Raw genomic sequence first — 27,918 nt, forward strand, 5'->3', positions numbered from 1 at the left:
GCCGCCGTCCGCCAGGGGAAACGAGCCGATCGGGTGCTTTCTTGCTTTGAGCCCCAGGTCCGCTGGCAGCCTCCCCTTCTCCAAGCCCAGGACTGGGGGCACCGCCTCTGCAGCCCTCTGAGCTGCCGGAGGCCTGGGCACTTAAAAGAGCCGGAAGCAGGCCGGGCTCCCCCTGGGGAGGGCCCCGGGGGCTGGCTGCCCTGCGAGCCGCTGTCTCCCCAGCCTTCTCCGGCTTTGGGGCTGAGAGCAGGAGCCACGAATCTTTGTGCTTCCAGAAGCCCCTCGATATTGGCCCGACCAGGGACAGGGCTGTAGCAGCAAAGGGCACAGAGGAGGTGGTCAGCTCAGGGCACCCGTTTCTGTCCCAGGCTTCCCTGTGGGTGCACATGGGGTCCCAGGCAGCCAAAGGGCGCCTTAAATCACCCCCTAAGGGGCGGTGTCCACTCTCAGCTGGCATGCAGGCCGGCCCCTGTCCTGGGAGACAGACACTGAGGGGTCAAGCGTGCGGGGCTTAAGGAGCATGAGCAGAGCGCCTGCCTGTTCTCAGGGCTGTTTGTTTAAAGGGCCAGTGACTCTGCCAGGGAAACAGGCCAGGGCCTTGTCCTCAGGGAACTTACACTTATTTTCTTTTAATTTTTATTATTATTTCAAAATATATACTTTTTGTTGATTTTAGAGAGGGAGAGAGAGAGAGAAGCATCAATGATGAGAGGGAATCGTGGATCGGCTGCCTCCTGCACTCCCCCTACTGGGGATCGAGCCCGAAACCCCGGCAAGTGCCCTAACTGGGAATTGAACCCTGACCTCCTGGTTCCTAGGTGACACTCAGCAGCTCCCAGCCAGCAGGGACAGTCCCCCGGGGAGGCCAAGGAGGAGCGAGGAGCTGGCAAGGGAAGCAGGGAGGGTCGGGGGGCTGCTTCTCAGCCGAGACATACCCCTGCCTGGGCCTGGGGCTGCCTTCCCAGGACCTAGCAGCCAAGAGCCGAGCCTGAACCCATCGGTGGGCGGAGGCTGCGCCGGCCGGAAGCATGGACTTGCCAAGAGGTGCTGCTGTGCCCCTTCAGACCGGCTGCTGGTGGACACCGATGCGGGGTTTCCTGCCGGGTCAGGACAGCCTGGGGGTGTCAGGCCCTGTTCAAAGCGCTGTACTGCCTCTCCTCCCAACAACCTCGGGAGTTAGATACTTGCGACTCCCAAGTTTGCAGGTGGGGAAACTGAGGCACAGAGTGTTAAGTGCCTTGCCCGGGCTCAGACGCCGCTGGGGGGATGGATGCAGCCAATCCAGTGTTATATGGAACCACGTTTGGTCCCCTTGCTGCTGCCTGCTCCCCTGTCCCGAGCTCAGAGCCTCTGAAAGCTGCGTGACTTCAAGTCACACTTTCCGGGCCATTGACAAACCTGAAGGCTTGGCCACTGACCGGAGGGAGGGCCGAGGGCTGTGCTCTGGCGACAGGGAGGGGCTGAGGGAGTTTGCTCCCGGAAGATGGGGGAGGTGGCAGCCTCCCATGGGCTTCTCCCTGGGGTGCTCTGTGCCAGCACTCGAACCCCAACCCTGATCGGAAGCCTCAGGGGGCTGGCGGCATTGTTTCAGACTGAGGGCGACCAGGGAGTGGGGCTGTGTGGGGGCAGAGTGGGAGCCCGGGCTGCGAACTTGGGGTGCTGGTGCGGGATGTCTGCAGCAAGTGGGGGTTGTGGGTCCTTGACCTTGGGAGTCTTTCCAGGCCAGAGCCTCTGTGAATCAGCCATTCAGGGTCAGTAGAAGCAGGCTCACCTGGGCAGCGTCCCCGGGAGGGCCCCAGCCCCTGCGTGCACTCCCAGCAGGGCAGGATGGCTCAGTGAACCTTCTGTAACAGACGGCAGTGAGCGGCGGGCCCTGGCCTGGCCCCCAGCCGCTCTCCCTCTGACGGGTGTGTGTCTAAGATCTTGGGACCTGAGTCAGGCTCCTGAGCTGGGGCCTCCTGTGGGGGGACTTCCCTGCTGCTGGGGACCCCCTGGGTGCTTGCCTGTCTCCCCTTCATGAGTGGGCGTCCGCTCCCCAGGCCTGGCCAAGGACCCGGTGTGGGCATCGCGATGATGCCATCTCCGGGGCCACCAGGGCACTCTTCCCAGGAAGACGAGCTACTCCGACCCCTGCTGACCCAGAAGAGGGCGTCCGTGCAGGAGACGGGTCTTGCATCCCTCGCCCCGGGCCCTGGGGGGACTTGGCACGCCATCTCCCCACCCCTCCTGTGTAGCGCAGCCACCAGGCACCTGGGGAGCGTGCGTGCTGACGGGCTTTCTGGGCTGGTAGGCTGGGCGGGGGCCTGGGATCCTGCATTTTTGGCAGGATTTCGGGGGACGGAGTGCCACTGGGCAGAGGGCCTCGCTGTCATTTTACAAACACCAGAGCTGAGGCCCGGAGGCTTCCGCGATCCGCCGGGGGTTAGACATTGGACTCGGCCTGTCCGTGCCCAGGCCGCCCTCTCCTGGGACAAGGTCCCCCCCCCCCCCCCCCCCGTCAGCTGCCACTTCCTGCTCAGGCTCAGGCTCCAGCATCAGTGACATCCTGTCTCCATCCCGTTTCATGTCAGGATGAGTGACGTCCTGCGCCACCGGGGCCCTTGCTGCACAGCCTGTGTTTTTGTTGTTGTTGTTTTTTGCTATCTCCTCGCCAAAGGGGTTTCTGAAGGCTCTGTTTTATTTGTTCTGAGTTATGGACACCCCCCTTTCTCTGCTGGGAATGCTAAAAATCACTTTTCATTTTCAAAAAGAAGTGTGCTGGGCACCCGGGCTGGAGACCCGATGCTGGGCGAGGCCCACCTCCCGAGGGGCCGAGCTAGAGGTCTGGCTGTGCCTCAGTTTCCCTGGCTCTCGGGTATCTCAGAGCCGACCCCAGAGCGGGCCTTGCAATGGCAAGGAGATGCCCAGCAGACTGAGGGGATCGGGATTGGCCCAGGGCCAGTAGGCACTGGTTTGAGAGTCTGAGGCGGTCTCCACTCTCTGTCCCCTCCTGCTGGTGGGAGGGCAAAATGCCAGTGTGGGGACCAGGCCATCCTGGCAACTGGGGGAGAAGTCTCATGGGGCCAAGGGCAGGCAGAATGCGAGGGGGAGCCGGGGAACTGCCTTTTATAGACATGTTCTCTCCCTTTCCTTTCCCCCCAAGTTCACTCCCGGCGGCAGTGCCACTCGCAGGCGCCAGGCCCGGCGGTGGCTGGCCTGGGCGGGCGGCACCGCGCGCCCCCTCCCCCAGCCCGCCTGCAAGTTGCATGACCTGCATCGGAATCCGCAGGGGGCGGGGAGGACCTTTCAGAGGCTGAAAGCGGCTGAATTCCGGGTCTTCTTTCCTCGCCTGCCCTCGCCCCAGCCGCTTTCTCCTCCCGGGAATGAATGCTGTATGTGTCTGCCTGCCGGGGCCCCCTAACCCTTTCTTCCCCTGCGCCCGCCAACGCGCCGCTTCCCTCCCGGGCACACGGCTCTCACACTTGGCATTTTGGCGTTTTATTAAAAAAATAAAAATAAAATAAAATGAAGTCCCTACCGAGAAAGTAGGGACTCCTCCTTCCTCTCCTCTGGGGACCCTGAGCTCCCGCCAAAGGTCGGCTGCACCTGCTCTGCGCCCCTACCAGGAAGGGGTGGCTGGGGGGGGGGGGAGGGAAGGAAGGAGGTGCCGCACCCCCATCCCGAATCCATCCGGAGACAGCAGCCCGCCCGCCCCTCACCCAGCAGCCAGAGCAGCGCCCCAGGGGAGAGCCCAGCCCAGAAGCCTGCGCTGACAGGGCTGGCCTGGCGCTTGGCAAAATATGCCCCTTGCATCTCAATTCCCCCTGCCTCTCCACGCAGGGCCACCTGCGCTCCTCCCCTGCCTGCCCAAGGCCCCACGGGGGCACAGCCTGCCGCCCAGGAGGCGCAGGGGGCACGGAGGCACCCACGGGGCGTGCCCCGCAGCCCCCTCCCCGCCGGGCCCCGCGCCGGGCTCCCCATCACGGAGGCGAGAGTCATTTTAGCCGCAGGACCACGCGTCCGCGGCCCTCCTCGGGGCTCCGGGCATCCTGTGCGCTCCCTTCAGCGAGCCGGTGCCCCCCGCCCGGGCTCGGGGGCGCTCCCCGGTCACCTCGGCCGCGCTCGCGCCCCTTCCTCCCCGCGGCGGGGATTGCAGCAAAACCGGGCAGCGCGAGGGCCAGAAAGTGGGCAGGAGAGCGCCTTTCCGCATCGCGCCGCCGGCCGGCCAGCTCCTCCTCCCCCGTCCAGACCCCCGCGATCCCGACCGCAACTTTTCCCCTTCGCCCGGGTCCCCGGGGCTGCGCCCAGCGGGCGGGCGCCGGGCCGCGGGGCGTGGAGCGGGCGCGCGGCTGCGGGTGGCGGTGCGGACGCGAGCCGGCGAGTGGGTGGGTGGGTGGGTGGGTGGGGAGGGAGGAGGGGAGAGGACGGGCGGGGAGAGGGAGGGAGGGAGGGAGGGAGGAGGGGAAGATTCCGCTCTCCTGCCGCTCCCAGCCCGGGCGGGGGGCGGGGGAGGAGGCTGCGCGTGGGGAGGGGAGGAGGGAGGGGAGCGGGAGGGAGGGAGGGAGAGAGGGCGCCGAGGAAGACGCTCTGAGCACCCGTGCGTTTCGCAGGCTCGGAGCACATTTCTGCAGGCGCGGCGAGCCCTCCGCGGCGGCTGCGGCAGCTCCGCGCACCCTCCTCCTTCCTTTCCTTCCCTTCCCTTCCCTTCCCCGGGCTCCGGGCGCCGCGCGTGTGCGTGTGCGTGTGCGAGTGTGTGTGTATCTTGCAGGTGTGTCCGTTTTAATTCTGCCCAGTAGGTGGGACTTGGTGACTTTAGCACCATTCTCCTCTCCTCCCCCCCACCCCCCACCCCGTTCCTTTTTTTTTTTTTTTTTTTTTTTTGCCTCCCCATCGTCTGTTGCAACCCTGCAAAGTCTCGGAGTGGGCGAGCGCGGCTCGCTTTCCCCGAGCCCCCCGGCCCCGGAGAGCCGCGAGCGCCCAGCCGGCCACCATGCCGGGCGGACCGAGCCGCTAGGCGCTCCCCGCGGCTCCCACCCGGCGGCGGCGGCGGAGGCAGCGGCGGAGGCAGCGGCAGAGGCAGCAGCAGTGGCGGCGCGATGGTTTCCGACGCTGAAGGATTTTGCATCTGATCGCTCGGCGTTTCAAAGGCAGAGGCCCCCTCCCCCTCCCCCCTCCCTCGCTGTCTTTGTTTCCTACCCCCCCCCCACCCCCCACCCAGCTCTCCCCGCTGCCCCCACCCCAACCCCCTCTCCTCTCCTCCTCGTCTCTTTTAGAAGCAGCGATCGGAGATGGATGTCTCTCTCTGCCCGGCCAAGTGTAGTTTCTGGCGGATTTTCTTGCTGGGCAGCGTCTGGCTGGACTATGTGGGCTCCGTGCTGGCGTGCCCTGCGAATTGTGTCTGCAGCAAGACGGAGATCAATTGCCGGCGGCCGGACGATGGGAACCTCTTCCCGCTCCTGGAAGGGCAGGACTCGGGCAACAGCACCGGGAACGCCAGCATCAACATCACGGACATCTCAAGGAACATCACTTCCATGTAAGTCAGGCGCCGCTCCCTCCCCGGCCGCCTCCCCTGCCCGCCCGCCAGCCCTCCCGCGGCTCCCCCTCGCTGGCTCTCCCGCTCCTCAGCCCGGAGCTGGGGCCGCCCTCCGCGCCCCAGGCTCGCTCTGGCTCGGAGATGCTCCGGCTGCGTACGCAGGTGGCTGGCCCTGTCCAGGCTGGTCCTCCGTGCGTGTGCGCCTCTCGGGGAGCAGACCCCCGCCGGCGAGGGTGGGGGGGCCCGCCCGTCCCCGCTCCCACCCGCTGCAGCTGGTTTCCAGGGTGCCAATCGGGTTCTCTCCCCCCGCGAAATAGCAACAGTTTGGCCACGCTCAAGTGGGATAAAGTAGAGGAGGTTGGAGCCCCTGGCAGCGGTGCTGGCTGCCTGCGGTGGCAGCAGGCACAGAGTCGCTGAGCCCAAAGGGAAGGTGACAGGGACTGCCGGCCATCCCATCCGGCCAAGATGTTTCGCCGTTTCCTTTTGGAAAGAGCACACAGCACGCCCGCCGACAAGTAAACAAGTTGAGAGCTGGCTGCTGTGTGTGTGTATGTGGGGTGTGTGTGTGTGGGGGGAGACTTTGGACAAGGCCAGGCCGGCATGGACACCCACCCCTTGCCTGCCTTCTGCCTGCCCTCCCCAACCCCATTTTGGGCATTTCCGAGACCCCTCCCCTCTCTCCTCTTCCCTGCATCTGGGCGCCCACAGATCGCCCCTGTTCGGCGCAGAACAGCTGGGGATTGACAGTGAGGATGGCGAAGGGAAGCGAGGGCTTGCCTGTTTTGCAGCCGGGGCTTCTGATATGATCGCGCAGATCTGTTTATTTGGAAAACTGAACTCTGACCCGTGCTTGTGCGGTTCCTTCCCCATAAGTGAGCCCTGTGGTGGCCTGTTCTCAGCTGGTGATGTTTCCTGGGCAGGGAAGCGGCCGGAAGCCTGGGCAGGGGGCAGGAACTCGGGGTTCAGGGAGCCTGTCCATCTTCTCTTCCCCTGACCTCAGCCAGGTGACCCCCTCCCTTCCTGCCACCAGAGAAGGGCGGGGATGGCCTGCCGCTCTGGCCTGTCTCCTCCCAAGGTCCCACCCCTTGGGGGCTGGTGAAGTGGGTGGGATGCTGGGAAGGGTTCTCACTGGAGTCTGAGAAGGCATTTGGGGGACTGGGTGCCAGTGGGGGACTGAGTGCCGGTGAGGGTGTGTGAATCTGCCATTGGCTAGGCTCTCTCTGGCGCCAGCCCTCCCTGTGCCAGAGCCCCAGCGAGCTGGGGCTGCGAAGCCAGGAGGAACTCAGTCCTCTCTCTCCCAGCCCACGGCCCTCGGCTGATGGTGTCTCTGCTGGCGTTCTGGCAGCCAGCAATTCCAGGGGAGCGCTCAGCCCGGGAGAGTTCCCACTCTTGGCCCAGGAGGCAAGCCTGACCCATATCCTGGCGGAGCCATTCAGCCCCTCGCCACCTCCAGTGCCCGGCTGGCTGGCTGGCGAGGACCTGAGGAGCAGCAGGGTGGGGGAGGGCAGGAAAACAGACCGGACAGACCATGCCTCTGCCACCCTGCAGGCCTGGCTTTCGGGCATGCCAGGGCGCAGGAGGGTCTGAGCCAGATTGTTGGAAACTCCGAGTCCCCGTGCACGCTCAGGATTGTATGTGTGTGGAGGTGGGGAGCCCAGGAATGGGTCCCAGGGCTCGGCAGAACCTAGGGATTTCTGGGGGCTGTGGGGGCCAGGGGGTCCCAGGTGCCCCGGGGAGCGGGTCTCCGGGAGCCGGGAGCTCATCCGGCTTGTTCTCTGCTCTGTGCTGTGTGTATCTGTGGGAAGTTGGTGGGTGGCAGGGCCGGCCTCCGCCGTGAAGGCTCCGTACAGCCACACAGAGCTGTGGCTCCTCTGAAAAGCAGACTTGGGCAGGGGTGGGGGTGTGGGGGGGAGGCTGTTTGGTAGCAAGAGTCCATGTGGTGTTTCCAGGCAGAGGGTCCAAGATGGGGATGCCGGGAAGGCTGGCGATGGGCAGCCTCTCTCCCCTTTGGCACAGGAGGACCCCCAGAAGGCATCTGGGGCGACCGGGAGCCCCTCTGTGTGTGTCCCCATCCTTGTTTCAGGGCTAGGCCTCCGGCCAGGGAACTGGATTCTCACAGGCGCTCGGAAGAGTGGCGGGTGTGGGGGGTCAGAGGTCGTGGGCCGGAGGCCCTTCCTCGCCTCTCTTCTCCCCAGCGCCCTGTTATGTCTATGGCTGGTATTGACTGAGGTCGGGGCAGGGCCCTGCCTCAGGCCCAGAGGCGGGACGGAGAGGGAGGGGAGCATGCAGACCCTGGGGAGCAGCTGTCACCATCCCTGCTCCCCCCCGGGAGTGGGGCTCAGGGCGGCCAGGTAACTTTCCCAGGCACACAGTCCTGGGGGGCCAGGCCCTGAAGCCGGCACCCCACTCTGGAGCTGCCCTGGAAGCAGCCGGAGGAGGGATTGGGGCAGAGAGAGCCTCTGGCAGGGAAGGGGCCTCGCCGGAGAGGAGCCTGGTGCTGCCAGAGATGAAGAGCCAGGGGTCTCCCAGCCGTGTCACCAGGGGTGCCCTCCAGACTTCACCCTCCTGGTCTGGGGGCTATGGCCCTCCTCTCGGTGGTGCGTGCTGTGGCTCCTGTGTACCCACTGGAGGCTCCTCGGATGGGGAGCCCCCCCCCCTCCCCCATGAGTATCAGAAGGAAATCAGCTGCCAGGCATCGGGGCAGAGTGTGGGTCGCACCTCCGCCCCTCCCAGCGCCCAGCGGCTCCAGCGCCCCCCCTTCTGGCCTCTCTGAGGAGGCCGGTCCCCGTGCCAGGGCAGCGCTGACACGCGGTGACCTTACCTAGAAGGGCCCACGCGCAGCCGCGCCCAGCCGGGCCCTGACGTCACAAAGGCAGGCAGGAGGGTGGTGGCCGGGAGGTGGCTGTCTGGGCCTCTCTCGGGCCAGGCCGGCTCGGGGATGGGTGGGGATGGCGCAGCCGTAGACCGCTGGGAGGGAGATCAGGGGGAAGATGGCACCGCGGGGCTGGGTGTCCTGGGGTTGGCTTCCGGGCGTGGGCTCGTGGCTGGGGTTAGCGGTCACCCGCTAGGTCTCCCGGGCAGCCCCTGCAGCGGCCCCGGTGTTGGCCGCCCACCCCCCGGCCCGCCCCGGGTTGGGTGGAGGGTCTTTCGGAGCCCTGGCTCCTTGCCCCTCAGCCTCTCCAGGGATCTAAGGCACAGCCAGCCTTGGCGGTTACCACCGAGAGCTGGGGCGCAGATGGGGGGGGTGGGCCAGGCCCCAGAGGCGTTGTGGGGCCTTACTCAGGAGCCCCAGGATTGGGGGCAGCCCTGAGGGGGGAGGCTGAGTGGGAGGGGCCTTTGAGGAGAGCTTTGGAAGCGGGAGGGGGCACTCCAGGGAAAGAGGGGCTCCAGGGTGGAAGTTGGGGAGCCTGGGCTCCGAGTCTTGGGATGCTGCCTGGAGGCCGATTGGGGTAGGCCCCAGGAGGGGTCTCCTTGGAGCAGAGTCTTTGCTCCTGAAAGCCAAGGTCAGTCTCCCGAGGGCCCAGGGCTCAGCCCTGCAGCAGGAGGGGCCCGAGCACGTGACAGCCTGATCCCCGAGTCTGGAGGTGCTCAGGGCCCTGCAAGGCGCCTGCTGCCCTCCGCATGGCCTGGGTGGCTGTGAAGGAGGGAGGGGCCTGATGCTGCCCCCTGGCACACTCCCCCCTGCCCTCCTGCCCCTGTCGCTGATGTCTCTGTCTGTCTGACGGCGGGGATGGGCGGCCCCACCGGCTGGCTCGTGGGGGGTGTGGTCCTCCGGGCGATGGCCCTCGCCAGCCTGTGGCATCTCTGGCTGCCTGGCCCCCCTTCCAGTGCCCGTCGAATGGCTTGTTCCGGGACTCCCGGGCTCCCTGGCTCCCCGGCTCCCCGGCTCCCCATTCAGCGGGGCTCAGGGCTGGGGGTCTCCTCAGAGCCCCAGCCAGTTGCTGGGCCTGAAAAGAAAACGCCAGAACTTCTCCTTCACATCCTCCCTGCCTAGACGGAGGGATGTTCAATACGTAGCGCGTGGACTGAGATACACACGCACGTGATTTAACGCACACGGGCGCTCTGGGGTTGCGAGATAAATGTTTCATTGCTGAGGAATACGTCATCAAGAGCTCACTGCCGCTGTGTGCAGGGAAGGTCTGAGCCCGAGAGGCCGATGGGTGGCCATGGCAGAGGCCAGCGGAGGCCCTGGCTCCCCGGCTCGGTTCCAGGAGGGGCTCATCGGTGGGGAGGGGGAGCAGGTGACGTGAGGGGCTCAGGCTGGGTGGCAGACCCCATCAGGGTCCCCAAGGCCCCCTAGCCCCCGAGGGCCAGGCCAGTTCTCGCAGCCGGTCTGTCCGTCTGCTCAGCACCCTGCCTTGGCCCCTGCGGAGCAGACGCGTCATCCCCGTGCCCGCCCAGCGCTCCTCCCCACCGTGCTTCCCGCTTACGGTCCTCGGGCTGGCTTTCGGGACAGCAGCTGGAGGCACGCAGGCAGGCTTACCGGTCCCACTTACTGGTCACCAGGATTTGAGTCCCCGTGGTCGAGTTGTGTGGCCACAGACGGAAAGATCTAGAAGGGTTTCGGGGCTCCTCCTCTCTTAGGGCTTCTCTGGTTCTGTCCACCCCACCCTCTCTCTGGCCAGGACTCCCCGCTGCTCGTGAGGGAGGGAGGTGCCGTCACCCACAGAGTCCTGTCCTCCCCAGAGGGCAGCATCCTGGGAAGAGCCCACCGCGAGGGCTTGTGGGACGGCTCAGCGCCTGGCAGCGGGTCTCGGCGCGGCCGGGGTGGAGATGGTGGCCAGCGAGCCATCGGTGCGGTCATGGGTCACCCCCTGAGCCTTCCCCACCTCCACCCGGGCCCCCCAGTGGGTGGCCCCTCTTCCGTGGACTGGTCAGCAGGGGAGAGGGCTCTGGGGGGCCAGAGGGGAAGGTCAGCGCCCAGTGGAGCCCCCAGAAGCCCCACATGCCAACCCCAAACTCGGGGCTCTCCAGGATGCAGGGCTGGAGGGATTCTGCAGTTCCGCCTCCCTCCTGCTGCCTACGGGGGGGGGGGCCCCACAGAGGCCGAGAGAGCAGAGAGGGGCGGGGCCTTTCTGCCCCCCTACACCCGCCCCTTCCTTAGCTAGGAGATCTCGTTTCCCAGGGGTGGGCACTGCCCTCTCCTGCTCTGCTCTGGTGCCCGTTCTGGGCTCTCTGTCAACGCCAGAGCCTCGCCCACGACCGTGTCTCCCTCTGGGACGCTGTTTCCAAATCCAGGGTCCCCAGAGGCAGCAACTATGCGCGGCTGGCAGCCCACGCCAATTAGAACTCCACTGGGCGGGCCCCTGCGGAGCTCTGCTCACACGCAGGGCTGGAGTCGGCGGGCCTCCCCTCTGCTCCCCACCCCCACTCTGTCCCCGTCTGCGGGGGGTGCCGTCCAGAGTTTCCCACTGGGGCCTGGGTGGTGGGAGACTCAGGATTCCTTCCCCAGGCAGCCAGACAGCCAGCCAGCCAGACATGGGTTTCCCCCGCAGCTCCTCCCCAGCTTTAGACACATCCCTTCCTCCTCTGGACCCGGGTCCTGATCTGTGAGGTGAGGTAGGTGACCTCACGGCCAGGGCCCTGTGCCATGTCGCGGAGGGGAAGCCGCCAGCGCACGATGGCTAGTGGTGACCAGCCTCTGCGAGCACCTGCTCTGTTCCAGCCACCCTTCCAGGCATTTTCGAGGTCGTGCCTCGTTATGGCGTCCCACCAGCCCTATAGGGGAAGTACTGCTATAAGCCCCATTTTACAGACAGGGACACCGAGTCCGGAGGTGGAGTTGGCCTTATTTCATGCAGCCAGTGAATGGCAGAGCAGTCTGACGCTTAACGTGCAGCTGTATTGCCCCGTGCAGAGTCATGCGGGGTGGTATACACACATTCACACACACACACACACACGCACACACACGCACACGCACACACTCACAAACACACGAGCTCCATGCTGGCTTAGTAAATTAAAGGTCCGGGAGGCTTCTCCCATTGATGACACTCAGTTCCCTAGGTGAGGGCTGCCTGGCCGGGGCGGAGGGGAAGGCAGATGCGATAATGATGGCATGGTGTTGGCCAAGCCGCGCCGGCCAGCAGTCACAGCCGGGCTGCTGGCCTGTTCCCGGCAGTTGCCGCCCCCAAGGCCTTGTCTCGGCCAAGCCTCTTCCCAGGCCTCCGTGACCAAGCGTGGCACCCTGGCCTCGGAGGGCAGGGCAGGCCCACAGGAGCGCGGGTGCCAGCGGAGGCTGGCAGGGGCGCAGCCGGCTGGCGCTGGGTCCAGGCCAGCTCCGCTCGGGGCCGAGGCGCAGTCAGCATCATGGTGTCCCTGACTGCCCGCGGCAGGGAGAGGCGGACGGGAGAGCAGAGGGCTGGGTGGCTTCTCCAGGTAGAGTTTGGGGTTCTGGGGTGCCTGTGTGTGCAGAGCAGGAGGGGTGTGTGAAGTGCTGAAGGACCAATCGTAATTCTCCAGGCCCTTTTCTTGCCGCCGCCTCCTCCACCGAGCAGCTTTTCTTCCCCTCGGCCCCATCTCTTTCCCCCTCCCCCTGCCCCCTTGCTCATGGAAGCTGCCAGCCCTCAGCGTAGGAGCGATCAGTCCCCGTGGAGAGAGCCCGAGGACCCAGCAGACAGGGCGGGCATTTGTGGGACCACCCTGTTTTGGACGCTGCGTGGCTGGATGAGTGGGCTAACCATATCATAGACCCTCCCTGGCCTCAGTTTCCCCTTCTGGGGGTGGGTCTGTCTGGCCCACAGGGTCGCTGTCAGGTCAGTGTGGGGACATGCGCCTGGGCTCGCCATTTATGTCCATTTCTAGATGTCTGGGAACGTTTGTGAGGTAGGACGGAAATCAGACAGGGAAGCATAAATCATCCCATCTGGAAAGGGGCTCAGAAATGACTGGAGCCGAACCCAGTTTTACGGAGGGGAGACCTGAGGCCCGGGAGGGGTGGGGGAGTTCCTGGCAGGAGGGTGGGTCCCCAGGGTGGTGGGTCTCCCGCCCCTGCCCTCGCCTCCGCTCCAGCGCTGAGGGATTCCGGTTCTCCCTAGGGGAGGCGGGAGAGGAGCACTCAGCCTCCTGCTGAGAGCGGGAAAGAGGAGAGCGATGCGACCGACTCGCAGTGCTAACCCGCTGCCTCCACCCGACCCCGTGCTCTGTGCTCCCTCAAGGGCGGCTCTGCTGCTGGGTGCACATCACCTCTGAGGTCTTACAAACAAGCCCTAAGCCTTGGCTTCTTGCCTGCCAAGGCGGTCCAGACCCCTGGCGGCCACCAGAGGGCAGCACCGCGCACGAGAGCGGCTGGCTTCCCGCTGGAGCTGGGGTGTCACACTAGCCGGGTGAGGTGTGTGCAGGTGGCCCGGCTTTCAGAGCCTCTCCTGGGCCCAGCTGAGCGGAGGGTCAGCTCTCCCGGCGGCCCGGCCGCAGCCCTGCAGCCCAGGGTGCGAGGTCCCAAACATGAGCCTCCTAGGCGGCCGCCGGGGGCCCCGGGGGCGGACAGAAGCAGCCTGGGCGCTCTCTTCCCCCCTCCTGTCTGGCAGCGCGGAGGGATCAGGATGTGGCCGGCCGCGGGGTAATGAGTTGGGTGACTGGGACACAGTCCCGCCCAGGAGGCCTGATCCTGATGGGGGCACAGAGACGCTGGCCGATGGTGCCCTTTGGGGTCAGTGTCATGGGAGAAGCGGCTTTATAAACCGCTTCAGGCCATATTGGTATCCTGGCCCCAGAGGGGGTGTCTCTCACCTCTCCTAACCCCTATCCCCCATGCCAAGCATGGGGATGGCTAGGCCCCGAGTGGCTGTTTGGTAAACACCAGGTCCTCGCATTTCCCAGACCTGAGAGTGGGGTGCTGTCCTAATCTCCCCACACCCCATCTCTGCTCCCAGAGATGCCTCTGACCTGCTGGGCATGGCGGTGCCTGCAAGCCAGCTCATGGCCCGGCCTGTCGGCTTCCTCCTGCGAGTACGTGCGGCTCTTCCCTTCACCCTGGTGGTTCCCGAAGGAGCATCTTCCACTAGCGCTGTCTTCGGCCTCGGGGCCGGACCTGGTGCCTCCGTGGTGGCCTTGGCTTAGAGGGCGGGCCCTCCATTCAGTCCTGAGGGTGACCCCTGGCTGCCGGACCCCGGGCTGCGGGCCTGACCCTGTCGGTTATGGTCAGTCTTTCCCCACCCACCTATTTCTGATGCTTTTTGGAGGGCAGTGACAGGCACCCTGACTTCAGGGACGCAGCTGACAGCTCCCCTCCTGCTGAGCCAGAGGGTCATTTGCATGATGACCTTGCATGTTGGCAGCAACTGCTACATGGAACTCGAGGTCACAGCTGTCCTTATGCGCTGGGACGCCGCGCCGTCTGCTTTTCTGGTCCCCCAGCTTCCTCACCTGAAAAACGGAGAAATAATAACGCAGGCTATGTAAGGTTTTGATGAGAACGCACACGCTCGCTGTCGTGGTAACAGTAGCGGTTTCTTTGGCCAAACGGCCTTCGGTTTAAGCCCTGGCTCCGCCCGTGTGAGTTTAGGTCCTTTCTCTGAGCCCCACTTTTCTCATCGGAATAGTCACGTGGGCTGCGCCCATCCTCCCAGAGTGCTTGGGAGAGGGCAGGGAGACTGGGCGGTGCCCGGCATGTGTGGGTGCTTGGAGGCCAGCGTGGCAAGGGCCACTGCGGGCATCTCTCAGAGGCGATGGGCAGTGACCGTTCTGGGTCCTTGAAGAATGGATTAGGGGAAGTTATCTGCCAAGAGAGTTAGCACCTGAGCCAGAGCTGAGGGGATCAGCAGAAGGACCAAGAGGGTGCGTATTTGGAAGAGGCAGAGACACGCGTCAGCTGGAAGAGCAGGGCGATAGTTATGGCTCCACTGAGAGACTCGCTGGGGTGCCAAGCGGCAGAGTGTCCCAGGCAGAGCCCGCCTGCTGCCCACCTTCCCCACGCTCCACCCCGGGGTTTGGATGCCAGGCATCTTGGTCCAGGATAACTCGGTAACACCCACCCCTTACAGACGTTGTCCAAGTGGTTCTGCTGCTATTGTCACCCCGTCACCATTCACTGGCTGACTCCCTTCTGGCTGCAGTCACTGACCACGCCTCTCAGCTACAGATGGGGCTGCAGGACCAGCCCTGGGACAGAGTCTAGGAATCCAGTAGGAAGTCCTCACCTCTAAGTCTCACCCATCCAGCCCCAAGCTTCCCACGCCCATTCATTGCAGTTCCATACTCAGCCACAAGAGGGCACTAGACCATGCCCTCTGCAGGGAGGGAGGTGCTTGTTTGGCCTGTCCCATTGTGATTGGGCCTTTGATCAGAGCAGCAGGTGGTTTCTTCCCAGATGCCGGCCTCTCTGAAGGACACCGCAAGCCAACTTGACTTAACAGGAGCCATAGCCCGTGGGCTACTATCTCAAAGGAGGCTGCATCGGGGCAAAAAGCCATGGCATTTGGCATCAGACTTGAGTTCCAGTCCTCTCCCTGCCCCTTGCTGGCTTTTCTGGACGTTGAGTCCGTTGCTTGGTTTCGCTATGGCTCCCTTTCTTCATCTGCAGAGCATGTTGTCATTGGGAGATGTTGCTGCAGGGATGGAACGACATGACCTGTGGGAAGTGTCTGGGATGTGATGGATACTCCATGGCTGGCCATCTGTTTCTTTCCGGAAGAAGGATGAAGTTAGGACACAGCACAGGAGACATTTGTGGGATCCTGTTGGCCGGATGGGATCGCTTTCCTCCCCAGTAAACTCTATGGTTCTGGTTCATTGGGGGCAGCAGTGACCCCCAGTGGCCGGAATGGAGAACAGCAGTGCATGCAGACGGGGTGGTGGGGTGAGATGGCGGGGGCGGTGCTGGCGGGCTTTGCTGGGTATTGTTGGGGCACATGAGACTGAATGTGTCAGGGGATAGTGCCTTCAGAGGATCTGTCAATCAAATTCCCTTAAGATGCTCGTGGCTAGAGATGGTTCCCTTGAGGGCTTGGTGTGATTGATGGCGGCCCCTGGGATGTTTGTTGCCTGGACCAGTCGCTGAGGCCTTAACTGCAGAACACACACGTGCAAGCGACTGACTTTACTGTAGCCACCCGGTCCCGCCTCCAACAGCCAGACCCGTGGTGCGTCCTGGGATCTGCTCCCCCTGTGAGGTGCTCTGCCCCTCATCTCTCAGGGGGGCCTCCGCCAAGGTCCTGATCCTCAGTGTGTTTATCTGGGAAATGGGCTGGCTGGCTGGTTGACTGGGAGGGCTCCTCCAGCTTGGACCCGGGTGCCCAGCCTCACTGCACATCCTTCGCGCACTGTGCTTGTTGCGTGTGGGAGTCCGTGGGAAGTGGGGATAGTGAGACCTGCCTGCAGAGCTTCCGGCCTTCCTGGCACAGAAACTGCAGCCCAGAGAAGAGAGGGGCCCCTCTCGGTGGAGGTGTGGCCCCGAGGCTGCAGTTGGGGTGTCTCTGACTCCCCACCTCACGCAGCCTCTTCGTTACCCACCTGTAACGACCAGGGGAGTCCCGGCAGATGCGCTGGCTCAGGCCAGGACGGTATCAGGGCCGGCCTTGCTCCAGATGGGGTTTCCGAGTCCCTGCCACCCCTGAGTGGCAGTCATCTTAAATGCGGTGCCAAGATGCCACATGGGAAATAGCATTCGGACTGGGAGGGGCAGGGCGCAGGGAGGGGGCAGTGTGTTCCCTGAGGGGCTGTGAGGAGGGTCAGTGGAGCGGGCAGGGCCCCTCAGCCCCGGCCGGAAGGGGAGGGTGGAAGCATGCCTGAGTTCCAGGGCAGGTGGCCCGTGGCCGGCTCTCCCCGCTCAGGGGAGGCCCTGTGTCCTTGGGGGACGCCTGGCTCCCGTTCCTGGGGCAGGTGCTGGAGGGGAGGCCCCGATTTTCATTTTGCAAAGGACGGTCTTCCAAGCGCGGACAGACAGCTAACGGGCCTGGCGCCTGCGGAGCGGCTTCTGGACCTGGGCTGTGGGCGCCAGGTGTCTGGCCGCCCGCCTCCCTGCCTGGCAAGGCCCGTCCGGCAGCTGAGCGTGGGGAGGATGAGCAGAGGCACTGGCCCGGCGGGGAGGAGCAGCCAGGCCTCCCGTCCTAGCCCGGGGCGCCAGCCGGGTGCCGGCACCGCACTGAATGCTGGGACACCAGGCCGGGGGGGGGGGGGGGGGGGGGGAAGGGGCAGGGCAGGGCAGGGCAGGGCTTTCTCTGGGAGCTCACAGCCAAGCTGGGGCGGCGGGCCTGTGCATGGACCTAACGCTAGCCCGTCTCCAGAGAAGCGGGGGCAAGATCTGTCTTATTTATTTTGTAACTTTTCTAAGGAAGCTTTCAACTGATTTCAGAGAGAGAAAGGGAGAGGGAGAGAGAAGCATCCATGATGAGAGAGAAGAGTGGATCAGCTGCCTCCTGCACGCCCCTCACTGGGGATCGAGCCCACAATCAACCCGGGCGTGGGCTCTGACCAGGAATCAAACCGTGACCTTCTGGTTCCTAGGTCGATGCTCAGCCCGTGGGCCAGGCCGGCCGGGCACAGGGGCGGGGTTTTAGAAAACGTGCCCGGTGTGAGGTTTAAAGAGAAAGGCGTTTACATGTGGGAGCATGGCTTCCTGACCCTGGAGAGGGCACAGATTTTCTAGAAGGAGATTCAGAAAGTCTGTGTGTGCCGGTCCCCGGCCCGCCTCAGACTGACCCCAGAGGAACTGCTTCAGGGTGGCGGCCTGAGCCGGGAGGTTGACCCACTGCCTTGCTGTGCCCACAGGAGGCCCCGTAGCATCTGGGGGGAAGCTCTCCCGCCCCTTTCCGATTGCCCACTGCGGGGACCTGAAGCTGGGGGGCGGGCCCTGGTGGGAGGGGAGCCCGGCAGCCAGGAGGGCAGCGAGCCAGGTTCTGCGTTGACTCGGCGGCCTGTGTACTGGGAACCTGCGAGGGGCTGGCCCCTCTGGAGAGGTGGGGAGCGTTGGCGAGTGAGGTCTCATGAACTTTCCATCAGCTTATAGGGCGTGTGAGGTCAGGCCCCTTTCTCTTGGCCCCTGGCCCCCGCTGGTGGGAGTCTACCTCCTGGCGGGGGGTGGGGGTAGGGCCAGGTGTGCTGAGGGGCAGCCATCTTCCCACAGCCCCCCACCCCCCAGTTCCTGGGAGGAAGTTCCACCCGAGGTGATGGGGGGGTAGAAGAGCTCAGGGCGGGCTCATACCCAGCAGGCGGCTCTCACTGCACAGGTGGGGAAACTGAGTCCAGGCCACAGTGCAAGGGCCCGGTTCGGGCTCAGACCCAGGCCGGCTCCAGCGCCCACGGCCCACGGCCACTGCACTGTGCAGGCGCCTGGGACGAGCTCACGCCATTGCGAGAGGGAGGGACAGAACCGGGGGTGTCTGTAGGCGGGCGTGTGGCCGTTTGGATACTTGTCTGTGTAGTAACACGGCCGTATTCCGAAAACATGGTGCCGATAAAGGAAAAGCAAGTTTCAGAATGACATATTATATGTGCGGTTTAAAAAACACCATGATAAATATGATGCATTGTCTATGGACACAGATATATAGTAAACGGATAAAATCACGGCCTGGATACAAAGCAATTTCAGGATGGCCCCGGGGAGGGAGGGGGCCATCGGGAAGTAGCACCGGGCTTTATCTGTGCTCTTTTCCTCCTCTTTTGCTGCGAGATCCCAGCTTAAGACAAAACGGAGCTGCCGCTCACACCAGGCGATGGGGAAATAGGGCGTTCGTATAGAGCCCTTTGCTTTTCTCCGCGAGAATGAAGCGTTAGCCTTGAGCAATAAAAAGACGATCACACCCTTCAGATTTGCGATTTAAAAAATAAAAACCACGTTCAATCGTCCTGTTCGGTGGCCAGGGGCTGCCATCACAGAAAAACCGCAGACGCAGAGGCCTCAACCGCAGGCGTGGGTCCCTGTCAGTTCTGGAGGCTGGAAGTCCAAGGTCAAGGTTGAGCAAGGCTGTGGAGGGCGGTCTCCTGCCCGCCGCACGTGGGCATTCCTCTGTGTGTGTCTGTGTCCGTGCCCACCCTGCTGACTTCACTCTGCCTCCCACCGTGAGGACCCTGCCTCCAATACAGTCATATGTGCAGACGCTGGCTTAGGACGTTGACATGGGAGTATTTGGGGTGGGGGTGGGGTGGAGGAGGAACAGTTAAGCTCACAGGACTCAGCAGACAAAACAGTTTGCACGTCGGCTGACTTTCCGAGGGCAGACACTCGCGGAAGTCCGTCAGAGCTCACCTTCTTTCAGCTTGAGTGCCTCCAGCTAAGGGCACCTGGGCATACCGCTTGGCTGGCCTGTGGGCGGTGGGACGCTCTGATAGCTAACCTTGTAATAATAAAATACCCCAGGTCTGTGCCAAAGTGGTTGCACCTGTGGGCACGCCAGGCCTGGTTTGGATGCACCTGGGTTAGGTAGGCCCCACACAGGCCTCGGCTGTGCCACTGGCTTGCAGAGGAGGAAACGGAGAGGCACGGGCCCTGCCACTTGCTCAAGGTCACCATGGGAGGTGGCCGAGCTGGGCCTGGCTGACTCAAAGCCCCCAGGATTTCCACTGTGACGCTACGTCTTGCCCAGGCCGGGCTGAGCAGGCAGGAAAGCAGGCGCTGGCTTCTCAGGGCACCTCTGTGTCCCCGGCCCAAGGACATCCCCGGTCCCCTAGGCCCCTGTTCTCTCTGACACCGTGGCATCAGGGCACGTGGCAGGTGGTGCTCCCAGCAGGGCCTGGGCAGGTGCTCACTGGCCTGGGCTGGGCTGCTGTCTTCTCCATCCGCCCTGGTCATGCAGCCCCGCTCAGGGCTCTGGGCTGCGTCCCATGTGGTGTGTGCTGTGGACAGACAGACAGACAGATGGATGCTAGACAGCAGCCGGGACCCACAGCTCCCCCTGCTTGCGGAGTGCTCAGACACTTTGCAGGGAGGCCCCAGACCAGCGTGCCCACGTATTCCTCCACATCCTGGGGCTGTGCTGAGCATGAGGGTGCGCTGCTCAGCCTGGCCGGCCTGGACCTGCCCCCCAGAGCCAGACTGGGGTGCAGACGGAGACGCACACGGGTGAAGTGACAGGCCGGGCCTCTGGGGTTGGAGACCATTAGCATTTCTTTTTTTTTTTTTTTTTTTTTTTTTTTTTTTTTTTTTTTTTTTTAAAATATATTTTATTGATTTTATACAGAGAGGAAGGGAGAGAGATAGAGAGTTAGAAACATCGATGAGAGAGAGTCATCGATCAGCTGCCTCTTGCACAGCCCCTACTAGGGATATGCCCGCAACCAAGGTACATGCCCTTGACCGGAATCGAACCCGGGACCCTTCAGTCCCCAAGCCGACGCTCTATCCATTGAGCCAAACCGGTCCCGGCGACCATTAGCATTTCTGTGACTCACTCAACCCAGCGAAGGGAGAAAGCCGAGGGGAGACAGGGAGACTGGCTGGAGGTGGGGCTGCTCCTTGTGAGGTGGGCCTGTTGGGGGGGGGGGCTGGGGGGAGGAACCAGGCCAGCAGTCCACTGACAGTGAGGAAGGGGGGGAGCTTAGGTTTGGGAGATGGAGGTAGAGGTTTCCAGCAACATAGCACCTCTGTGGTGGGGCCGGTGGGAGAATTTGGGGGGTGGAGTGGGGTGTGCAAGGCGGTGAGGAGCAGGAAGCCTGGCGGTGGGGGTGGGGGAGCAGGCCTATCAGCTGCGAGCTCTGGTTGAGGCTTGGGGGCTCAGTCCTGCTGCTCTTATCTTCCCAGTGCTGGGTCTCGGCCTGGCTGAGTCCAACACGCGGATGAATGAACAGGAGAATGGGGATCGAGTGTTGACAGTCAGGAGCTTGGAGGGAGCCCTGGGCCCAGGGCACAGGCGGTTGGACTGGAGTGTGTCCATCACCCTCGGCCGGAAGTCAGCCCGGTGTCCGCGGCCCACGGGGCAGGCCTGGCGCCACCTGCAGGCCCGAGGTGCAGGGTGGCAGAAAGCACCTCTGCCTAGGGAGGACCGCCTGCCGAAATGTATCTGTTTATTCAGAGATTTAATTACATGTTAAATATTAAAGAGTAAACACCGTGTCTGGTGGGACTCAGCCTTTACCAAGTCACTGTGCTTCCCCGGCCCCGAGAGCCGCAGCCCGGCTTTGTCCCCGGAGGCCCGGTTCTCCCTGGAGAAGCAGGGAGATGGGCCCAGGGGAGCGGGGAACTCCGGAAGGAGGAGCGGGGTGCCAGGGCAGGAAGGAGGGAGAGAAGGAGGGGAGGGGAGAGATTTCTGAAGAGGCGGCGCTGTCCAGGCCAGAGCACCCCCACGCTGTAATCTGTCGTCCGTGTGTGCAGGGGGAGGGAGCCCCGGGCGTGTGGGCAGCTGACAGCAGGGGCCAGCGAGGGAGTCTGGAGGGGTCTCCACCGTTGGGGGGTTGGCGGGTCTTGGGGTCTTCCTATGGGGATGCCTGCTTCCTGTGCTAAGGTTTGTGGGACCCAGCTTCTCACCTGCCGTCTAGGGGGCCGCAGCCCATAGAGCAGCCACCAAGGCTCTGCCTCGCTGGAGGGAAGGCGCAGGGTGGGGTAGGGGGCAGGGCCGCCGCCGCAGGCAGCTCTGTGCCGGGTGTTCGGGGACCTGTGCGGTGACACCCGCAGACGAGGTCCCGGGCTCGGGGAGATTACACGGGGTTATTTATCGGCGGGGCGCTCTGGGCTTTAATTTTTCCTTTTTGCTTATTCAGGCTTTGGCTCCAGAGGAAAATAGCCTGGGGTGGCTCCGAGATAGATTCTCTCTGCCCCATTAACTTATTCAGCGCGTTTAATGGCCCTCTCTCCCCTCAGCCTTGAAGCCATCATTAAAACGCAGAGATTTATAGAAGCAGAGACACTGAGCTTTAGTCAAACTTTTGCTCTGGGGTGGGGGAAGGGCAGGGGCGTGAGAGGTGGTGGTGGGGGGGCAGCCTGGCTTGCCTTCACCTGTGCCCCCAGAGCTGTGGGGTGGCCTGGGAGCGGGTCCTACCGGCACCGCCCCACAAAAGCTCTCTGGGGTGAGTGCCCCCAGCTTCTCCCACTCTCGGGCGGGCTGTCTTGGGGTGTCTCTGAAACATGGCTGACAGGCTCTGGGGTGAGCTTGTCCTCAGTGGGTCCCTGGGGCCATGTCTCCCACATGTCCCCGCCGCTCACCTGCCACTCAGGAGTCACTTAGCAGAGGAGTCCGAGCCGGAAGCCGGTTCTCTGACTGATGGACAGCCGGTCGCCCATATGCCGGCCGAGCAAGGGACCCATTTGCCACAGGCCACCCACGGAAGGCCTGCTGCTGGGCGCTCAGTGTACCGGTAATAATAATGCAGATCCTTTCACTAGATGGAGTGACACCTGTGTTGACATATGTGCGATTCGATATTATGCTATTTTGTTGTATTGACAATGAGCTTCAAAACTTCCTATGTCAAATTAGCTAAAGGTGTTGACATCCTAGATATTTTTTTTATACGTAAAAATGTTGAATTTCATGCCAAAAAGAGAGCGTTCGCGGGAAGTTTTAGTTCATTGCTTTATTCTGAACAAAAGTGCTGCTAGAAGGTATTATATACTTCGGGAAGCTTATGGTAAACGTGCTCCATCCCAAGATCCTTGTAAATGCCAGTTTAAACACTTTAAAAGGGATGATTTCGATGTGAAAGACAAAGAACATCCAGGTCAACCAAGAACATTTGAAGACCAACAATTACAAGCATTATTGGATGAAGATGCCTGTAAAACTCAGAAACAAATTGCAGAAAGATTAAACGTCGCTCAACAAACAATTTCCAACCGCTCACAATGGGAAAGATTTTAAAGGAAAAAAATGGGTGCCCCATCAACTGAATGAAAGACAAATGGAAATCCTAAAAGTCGTCATTAAATGTTGCCTCAACAGCCGAAAGAAAGTCTTTTTTTGCATGAAATTGTGACTGGCGATGGAAAGCGGATTTATTTTGAGAATCCCAAATGCACACAATCATGGGTTGATCCAGGTCAACCATCAACATCGACTGCAAGGCCAGATCGCTTCGGAAAGAAGACAGTACTCTGCATTTGGTGGGATCAGGAAGGTGCGGCGTATTATGAGCTTCTCAAACCAGGCGAAACCATTAATACTGATCGCTACTTAAGGCCGTCTCCTGGACTGCTGGGGGCTGTGCCCTCTGCTCCCAGCAGCAGCTGGCACCTCCCAGGATCGCCTCTGAGGGTGCTCTGGGCGCTGGGGGGCCGGGCAGCCTCTGCAGCTGGCAGAGCGACAGGAGTGGCGTACTGAGGCCTCAGGGTGGGGGAGGGCGGGGCAGGGGTGTGGGCTGTGCTATTTTGGGGCTCACAGTCTCAGAGCTGGGTGCTGGGTCCACAGGCAGGAGGGCTGACCTGGAGCCAGTGTGGACCAGACCATGCGACTCATACTTGCGCCTTGGACCCCCCGTCCAGCGCTCCCTTGACGACGGGGCTACTTCCTGGAATCGTCCTTCTTAGCCACAGCAGCCCTTGGCACGGGCCACCTGTCTGGTGTCTGGGGTTCGAGGGGAGGGGCCTGACTCGTTCTCTGTAGGGCCAAGCAGAGGGTGCACCCAGCTCCCCGCCCGAAAGCAAAGCTGCGTCTGCTTGAGCCCCTGTCGGACCCAGATGGGAGGAGACCCCGTGGGTGCAGGACTCATCGGGGTTCCTTGGGGGGGTCCCCTTTGGCTCCATCTTGAGGTTCCTTCCCTGTGCATTTCCCTAGCCTCACCCTCTCCCCTGCCCGCGCCCTGTGAGAGACTCCCTCTTTCTCGTTGGCCTTTACATGGAAAAACACACACACAAAACCCAACCCAACAAAAAGCAACTTCACCGAACACGAAGAGAACCAAGTGGAGGTAATTATAGGGGAAAAGCGAACGGTATTAAAATAGTCCGCTTTTGGAAGCAAAGGCGGCCGCTCTGCCCCCCAGGGCTAGCTCTAGCCCCTCCTGTGACCCCACCGGGGCCGGGGTGTGGGGGCTCCCGCCGCCTCCGCTGCCTTCGTGGTGCCAGGATCAGTCCTCAGGGGCCTCCGAGAGAGGCGGCGATCCCTCAAGGTCATCAGCAGTGTCATCTCGGGGTGTCCCAGCTCCCGTGCAGCCCGTCTGGGCCCCGTGGCGGGAGGAGGGCCGTCCCGGCCAGGCGACAGGAAGGCCGTGCAGTGGTGGGGAGCAGGTCATGCTGCCGCCGGAACTTCCCTGTTCATGTCGATCAGCTCCATGGGCTTGGCTGCTGGGAGGGTGCACCGGGCCCTGCTGGCTCTGAGGGTGCCCCATTCTGCACCCAGGCCCACCTCCGCTGCCACGTCGTCACTCGTCCCCTGGTCCCCTGCCCGAGGGTACTGCCTGTCTCCATCCTCCACCCCGGCCCTAACTTCCTGTCTCCTCCCTCCGCCCATTAATCACGGCAGCGCCGCTTCATATCAGCTGGGACTCGGTGCCGGCAGCTCTTGCCGGGCACGGCCCAGGCACTGCTCCCAGGGCCCCAGCGGCTGATGCTGCTCCTCTGCCTGCCGCACTGGAGGGGGATGGGCACCCGGGGCGGCTGGGTCCTTGTCCCAGGCACGGAGAGTGAGTGGTGATGCTGCCTCCTTACATGACACCAGCCAGGCACCTGCCTTGCTGCCCACGCCCATGCCCTCTGTCCCTGGTGCAGCCTCTGCCTCCAGCACGTGGCTGGGCAGGGCTCCCGGTGGCAGAGCACAGTCATGCGGGAGGGCCCAGCTCGCACGAACTCCCCCCACAGCCCGCTCCCACCCTGGGCAGCATGGGCGCTGAGGCCTCCTGGGTGGCCTTCGTGTGCCGTGTGCCCCGGCCAGCTGGCTGAGGACAGTCACTCCGCTGCTTCGGGAAGGTCACTGTCTGCTCTGGGGCCGTGTGCTGGGCGGGCTCCAGCTGCAGCTGCTGCCATCTGCCTTCCGCCAGGCCCGGCTGCCTCCGGCCGCAGCCCTGCCCGCCACCTCCTGCCAGCCTCCGCCTCCCGTCCGCCCCCTGCCCGCGGCCTGTGGGAGCTTGAAGGGCGCGGTGCGAGGCAGCCCGGGGTCCCCAAGGACTCCGTGGGCCCCGCGGCGATCTTATAGCCCTCTCCGCTGCTGCCCACCTGGGGGAGGCCAGCAAGCTCGGTCCTTGCCTCGGTTCCCCGTGAAGTGGGCGTCACGGGACGTTTCATGGCAGCGTGACAGGGAGTTCTGTGCAAAGTGGCGTGTGCGTGTGCGTGTGCGCCGCGAACCGCACGCACAAGATGTGGTTCCTGAACGGCAGCCTCTCAGGCTGCGGAGCTGCGCGGGTTGCGTCCTAGGCTGCCATCTGCCCGCTGTAAAACGGGCATCATCGTGGCACCTGCCCCCGGGGCCTGAGGGTGTGAGCACCCACTGTGTGCGGCCACGCGGGGGATGTGGAGATGCCTGTACTGTGAGAGGTGGGCACCAGGAGTCGTGCCGGTGCCGGTGTGACGGACAGGGCCCGCCTCGCCCCCGGCCCTCCGTTCCGGCTGCCCACGTGCGGGCCGCCGGGAGCCAGCTCTCCGGCTCCGGCTCCGAGGCAGCCCGCCCGGCGCAGAGAAGGCCTTTGCGAAGCCCTGACTCAGGGTGTTATCTCTCCAGTGTCACGTAAGCCGTATTGATAAATTAATCTTATATTGTCGGGCCCAAACGGCCCTGTAATTTTTCCATTGTGCGGCCTAATCGGTCTTGACAGCTGCGGCATTAGTTTATGTTTGTTTGTAATCTGGCTGCCCGGGCTGCCGTCTCAGCCCCAGAACAAGACCCTCACCCCCGCCTTCTCCCACCCCGCCTCCCCCTTCACCTCTCCCTAGGGCTGGGCTCCCGTTCCGATGTGAATATCGTCGGGGGCCTGGCTGGCTCCTGGGCGAGGGAGTGAGCCGGCTCCAGGATCGGCCACTTGGGCCCAGGCGTTGCCCTGGGAGGTCACCAGCTCTTTACCTTGTATATTTACTGTGTATTTACCTCTCAGGTTTTTCATCTTCATTGATTTTCTCTTATGAATCTGTAAGGACAACAGAAGACACTTAAGATGAAATACAGGGCAGGGGAGTGGGGACGGCTGGTGCACCCGCCTCGCGCTCTCTGCCCCAATGAGGCCGAGGACACGCCCCCGCGCCCAGGGTGGCTGTGGCTGCGAGCCGCGATGACGAGTGGCTTTAATTTTCCTGAGATCTTTTCATTTTTCCCAAACTTCTCACGAGGAGCCTGTGTTCCTTACAACGGGGGGAAGAGTCCCTGAGATTCATCAGCATTAAGTCCATCAGCAACAGTTGGCTCATTTGTAAAATGGAAAGGTTGGACGCAGTCCCCGGCCCTGGCCGAGCACCAGGAGGGCCTGTGAGCAGGGCCCGTCTGGCGAGCGTGACCCTGGGGCCCGGGGCTGACCCGGGACCGGGTTCCTGCAGGTCCCCCAGACGTTCCCGGTGGCATCGAGGGCTCAGATCTCCAACTCTGCATGATCACTTCCTACGCATGCGTCATCTTGGATTGTGGGGTGGGAGCAGGGAGCCCAGGGCCCGACTCCCCTCTGGCTCGTTCTGCTCCAGCTGGGAGGGAGCCGGCAGCTGTGTGTGTGGCCGGGAGTAGAAATGGGTGGTCCGAGGGCCGGGTGGCCCAAGGGGTGGGTGGGCTCCGGGCCTGCCTGGAGAGGCCTCCCTGCAGCCAGCATTCCTCATCGCCCTGCAGGGCTGGGCCGCTCCCCGTCTCTGATCGCATCGCACTCTCAGTCACACCCGGGCCCGCTCTCCCCGCTTCTCAGATCTGAGCCCAGAAAAGCTCAGTGCCTGCCCGGCGTCACACAGCTAGAAAGATGCGGAGCCTGGATGGGAAGTGCCACCTGGAGCCGCTCATTGCTGGCAGTTTCTTTAAAGATATATTTGCTATTGATTCAGAGAGGAAGGGAGAGGGAGAGAGAGATGGAAACATCAGTGAGGAGAGAGTCATCGATTGGCTGACTCCTGCATGCCCCACTCTGGGGGTCAAGCCTGCAACCCTGGGCATCGACCTGCAATTGAACCTTGACCTCCTGGTTCATAGGTCGACATTCAGCCATTGAGCCACACTGGCTGGGCTGATGGCATTTTTTTTTTTCCTACAGCAAGTGCCATTGAGGGCTGGCCACGGGTCTCTGAGGTCCCAGTGTCCCTCTGGGTGGGACAGGCAGGGGTTTTATTTGCGGCTTTCCTGTAGCCTCTGCAGTCCCAGCTTCTCCTCCCGGCCCTGCTTCCTGGGTCAGGGGGCACACAGCACACGTAACACAGCTGGCTGGAGAGGTTTGAGCCTGGTTTGATGCCAGTTAAATGGATGCCCAGGGCCCCTACCCTTTCCCGTTCCTTTGCTTTGATGTTGAGAAGTTGGTCTTGGCTAATGGGTGTTCGTCTGTGCCCAGGCACGTGGCGTCAGGCCCCGGTGGGCGCTGCTGGCTCTCCTCACCCCTCCGCCGCACATGGTCTGTGGCTGTTTATCTATTTCCATCTAGCCTGTGTCCAGGAGGCTGTCTCCTGTCATTGTTGCTAGGGCCGTTGCTAGGGCCTGCCATCCAGGCTGTGTTGTGATGACCACCTCTTCCGTGCTCCTCGTCCTTGCCGCTGGGACGGAGAAAGGCCCGGATGGGGCACCTGCTGGGCTTACTCGCAGGAGGGTTTAGGTGAGAATGAGGAGGCCTCACTCTCAGGGTCAAGATGAAATTGAGGCCCCTGTGCCGGGAGCAGACACAGGGCCGATGCTGGCGGGGATGTCATTGAGGTGCAGGTGCGGGGCGCACAGTTACACGTGGCCTGGGGTCCACCCCCCAGGGACCCAGGTCCCGCAGCTGTGAGCCTGCCAGTAGGGAGGTGGGGGCTGGGCTGACAGTTCCGTGGTGCATCTCAGAACCCTCCTTGCGTGGCCACTGTTGACTGCCTTGTACCCGTCAGCTTAGCAGATCCGCCGCTAATCCTCCGAGCAGCGCTGTCAGCGGCATGGGCTCCGGGTCCGCAGAGGGTGCCCAGGCTCAGGTCCCGAGCTGGGGAGAGGCCGAGGCAGGGTTCAAGTCCGGGTCTGTCTCCAGCATTGCCCGTGGCCACGGAGGCCTGTTTACTTCCCTCGGGTCGTTTTCTGTGGACCCTCACCCAGGGCAGCCTTCTCCCGAGAAAGCCAACCAGCCCAGCGGGTTCCGACAGCGGGTTTTGACGGCCTGCCCCGGTGCGTCTGTACATCAGCTCCTCCGCCTCCTGGCCTCTCTTCTGGAAGTCCCCAGGCCGCTTCTTCCCACCTCTCATCCCTGCCTCAGCCTCTGGAGTTCTCTCCCAGGGGCTCCCTCCCGGCCTCAGCATGGTGGGAGGCAGCTTTTGGCACTGAGTGTGTGTGTGTGTGTGTGTGTGTGTGTGTGTGTGTGAGTGTGAGTGTGTGTTGGGGAGGGGGGTGGCTGAATAAATGACGTGCATGGCAGGCGTGAGCGTGTGCACACAGAGTGAAGAACTGAATGAGGGAGACGGG

The 27,918-nt window shown here is 63.0% G+C and overlaps 1 protein-coding gene across 7 annotated transcripts in view; it reads left to right on the plus strand.

The window, feature by feature from the left end:
* Window positions 1-4,972: 4,972 nt before the first annotated feature.
* The window catches only part of NTRK3 (neurotrophic receptor tyrosine kinase 3), a 170,811-nt gene continuing 147,865 nt past the window's right edge, over window positions 4,973-27,918 (plus strand). For all 7 annotated transcript variants that reach the window (XR_006739867.1, XM_036411849.2, XM_045572010.1 and 4 more), the window contains exons 1-2: window positions 4,973-5,126; window positions 5,253-5,515. Coding sequence is in view for 6 of the 7 variants with exons in the window: in XM_036411849.2 (XP_036267742.1) it covers window positions 5,268-5,515 (248 nt within the window). In the remaining variant the exon portion in view is untranslated. The remainder of the gene's footprint in view (window positions 5,127-5,252; window positions 5,516-27,918) is intronic.

This window comes from Pipistrellus kuhlii, unplaced genomic scaffold (genome assembly GCF_014108245.1).
Source record: "Pipistrellus kuhlii isolate mPipKuh1 unplaced genomic scaffold, mPipKuh1.p scaffold_m20_p_42, whole genome shotgun sequence".
Lineage (NCBI taxonomy): Eukaryota > Metazoa > Chordata > Mammalia > Chiroptera > Vespertilionidae > Pipistrellus > Pipistrellus kuhlii.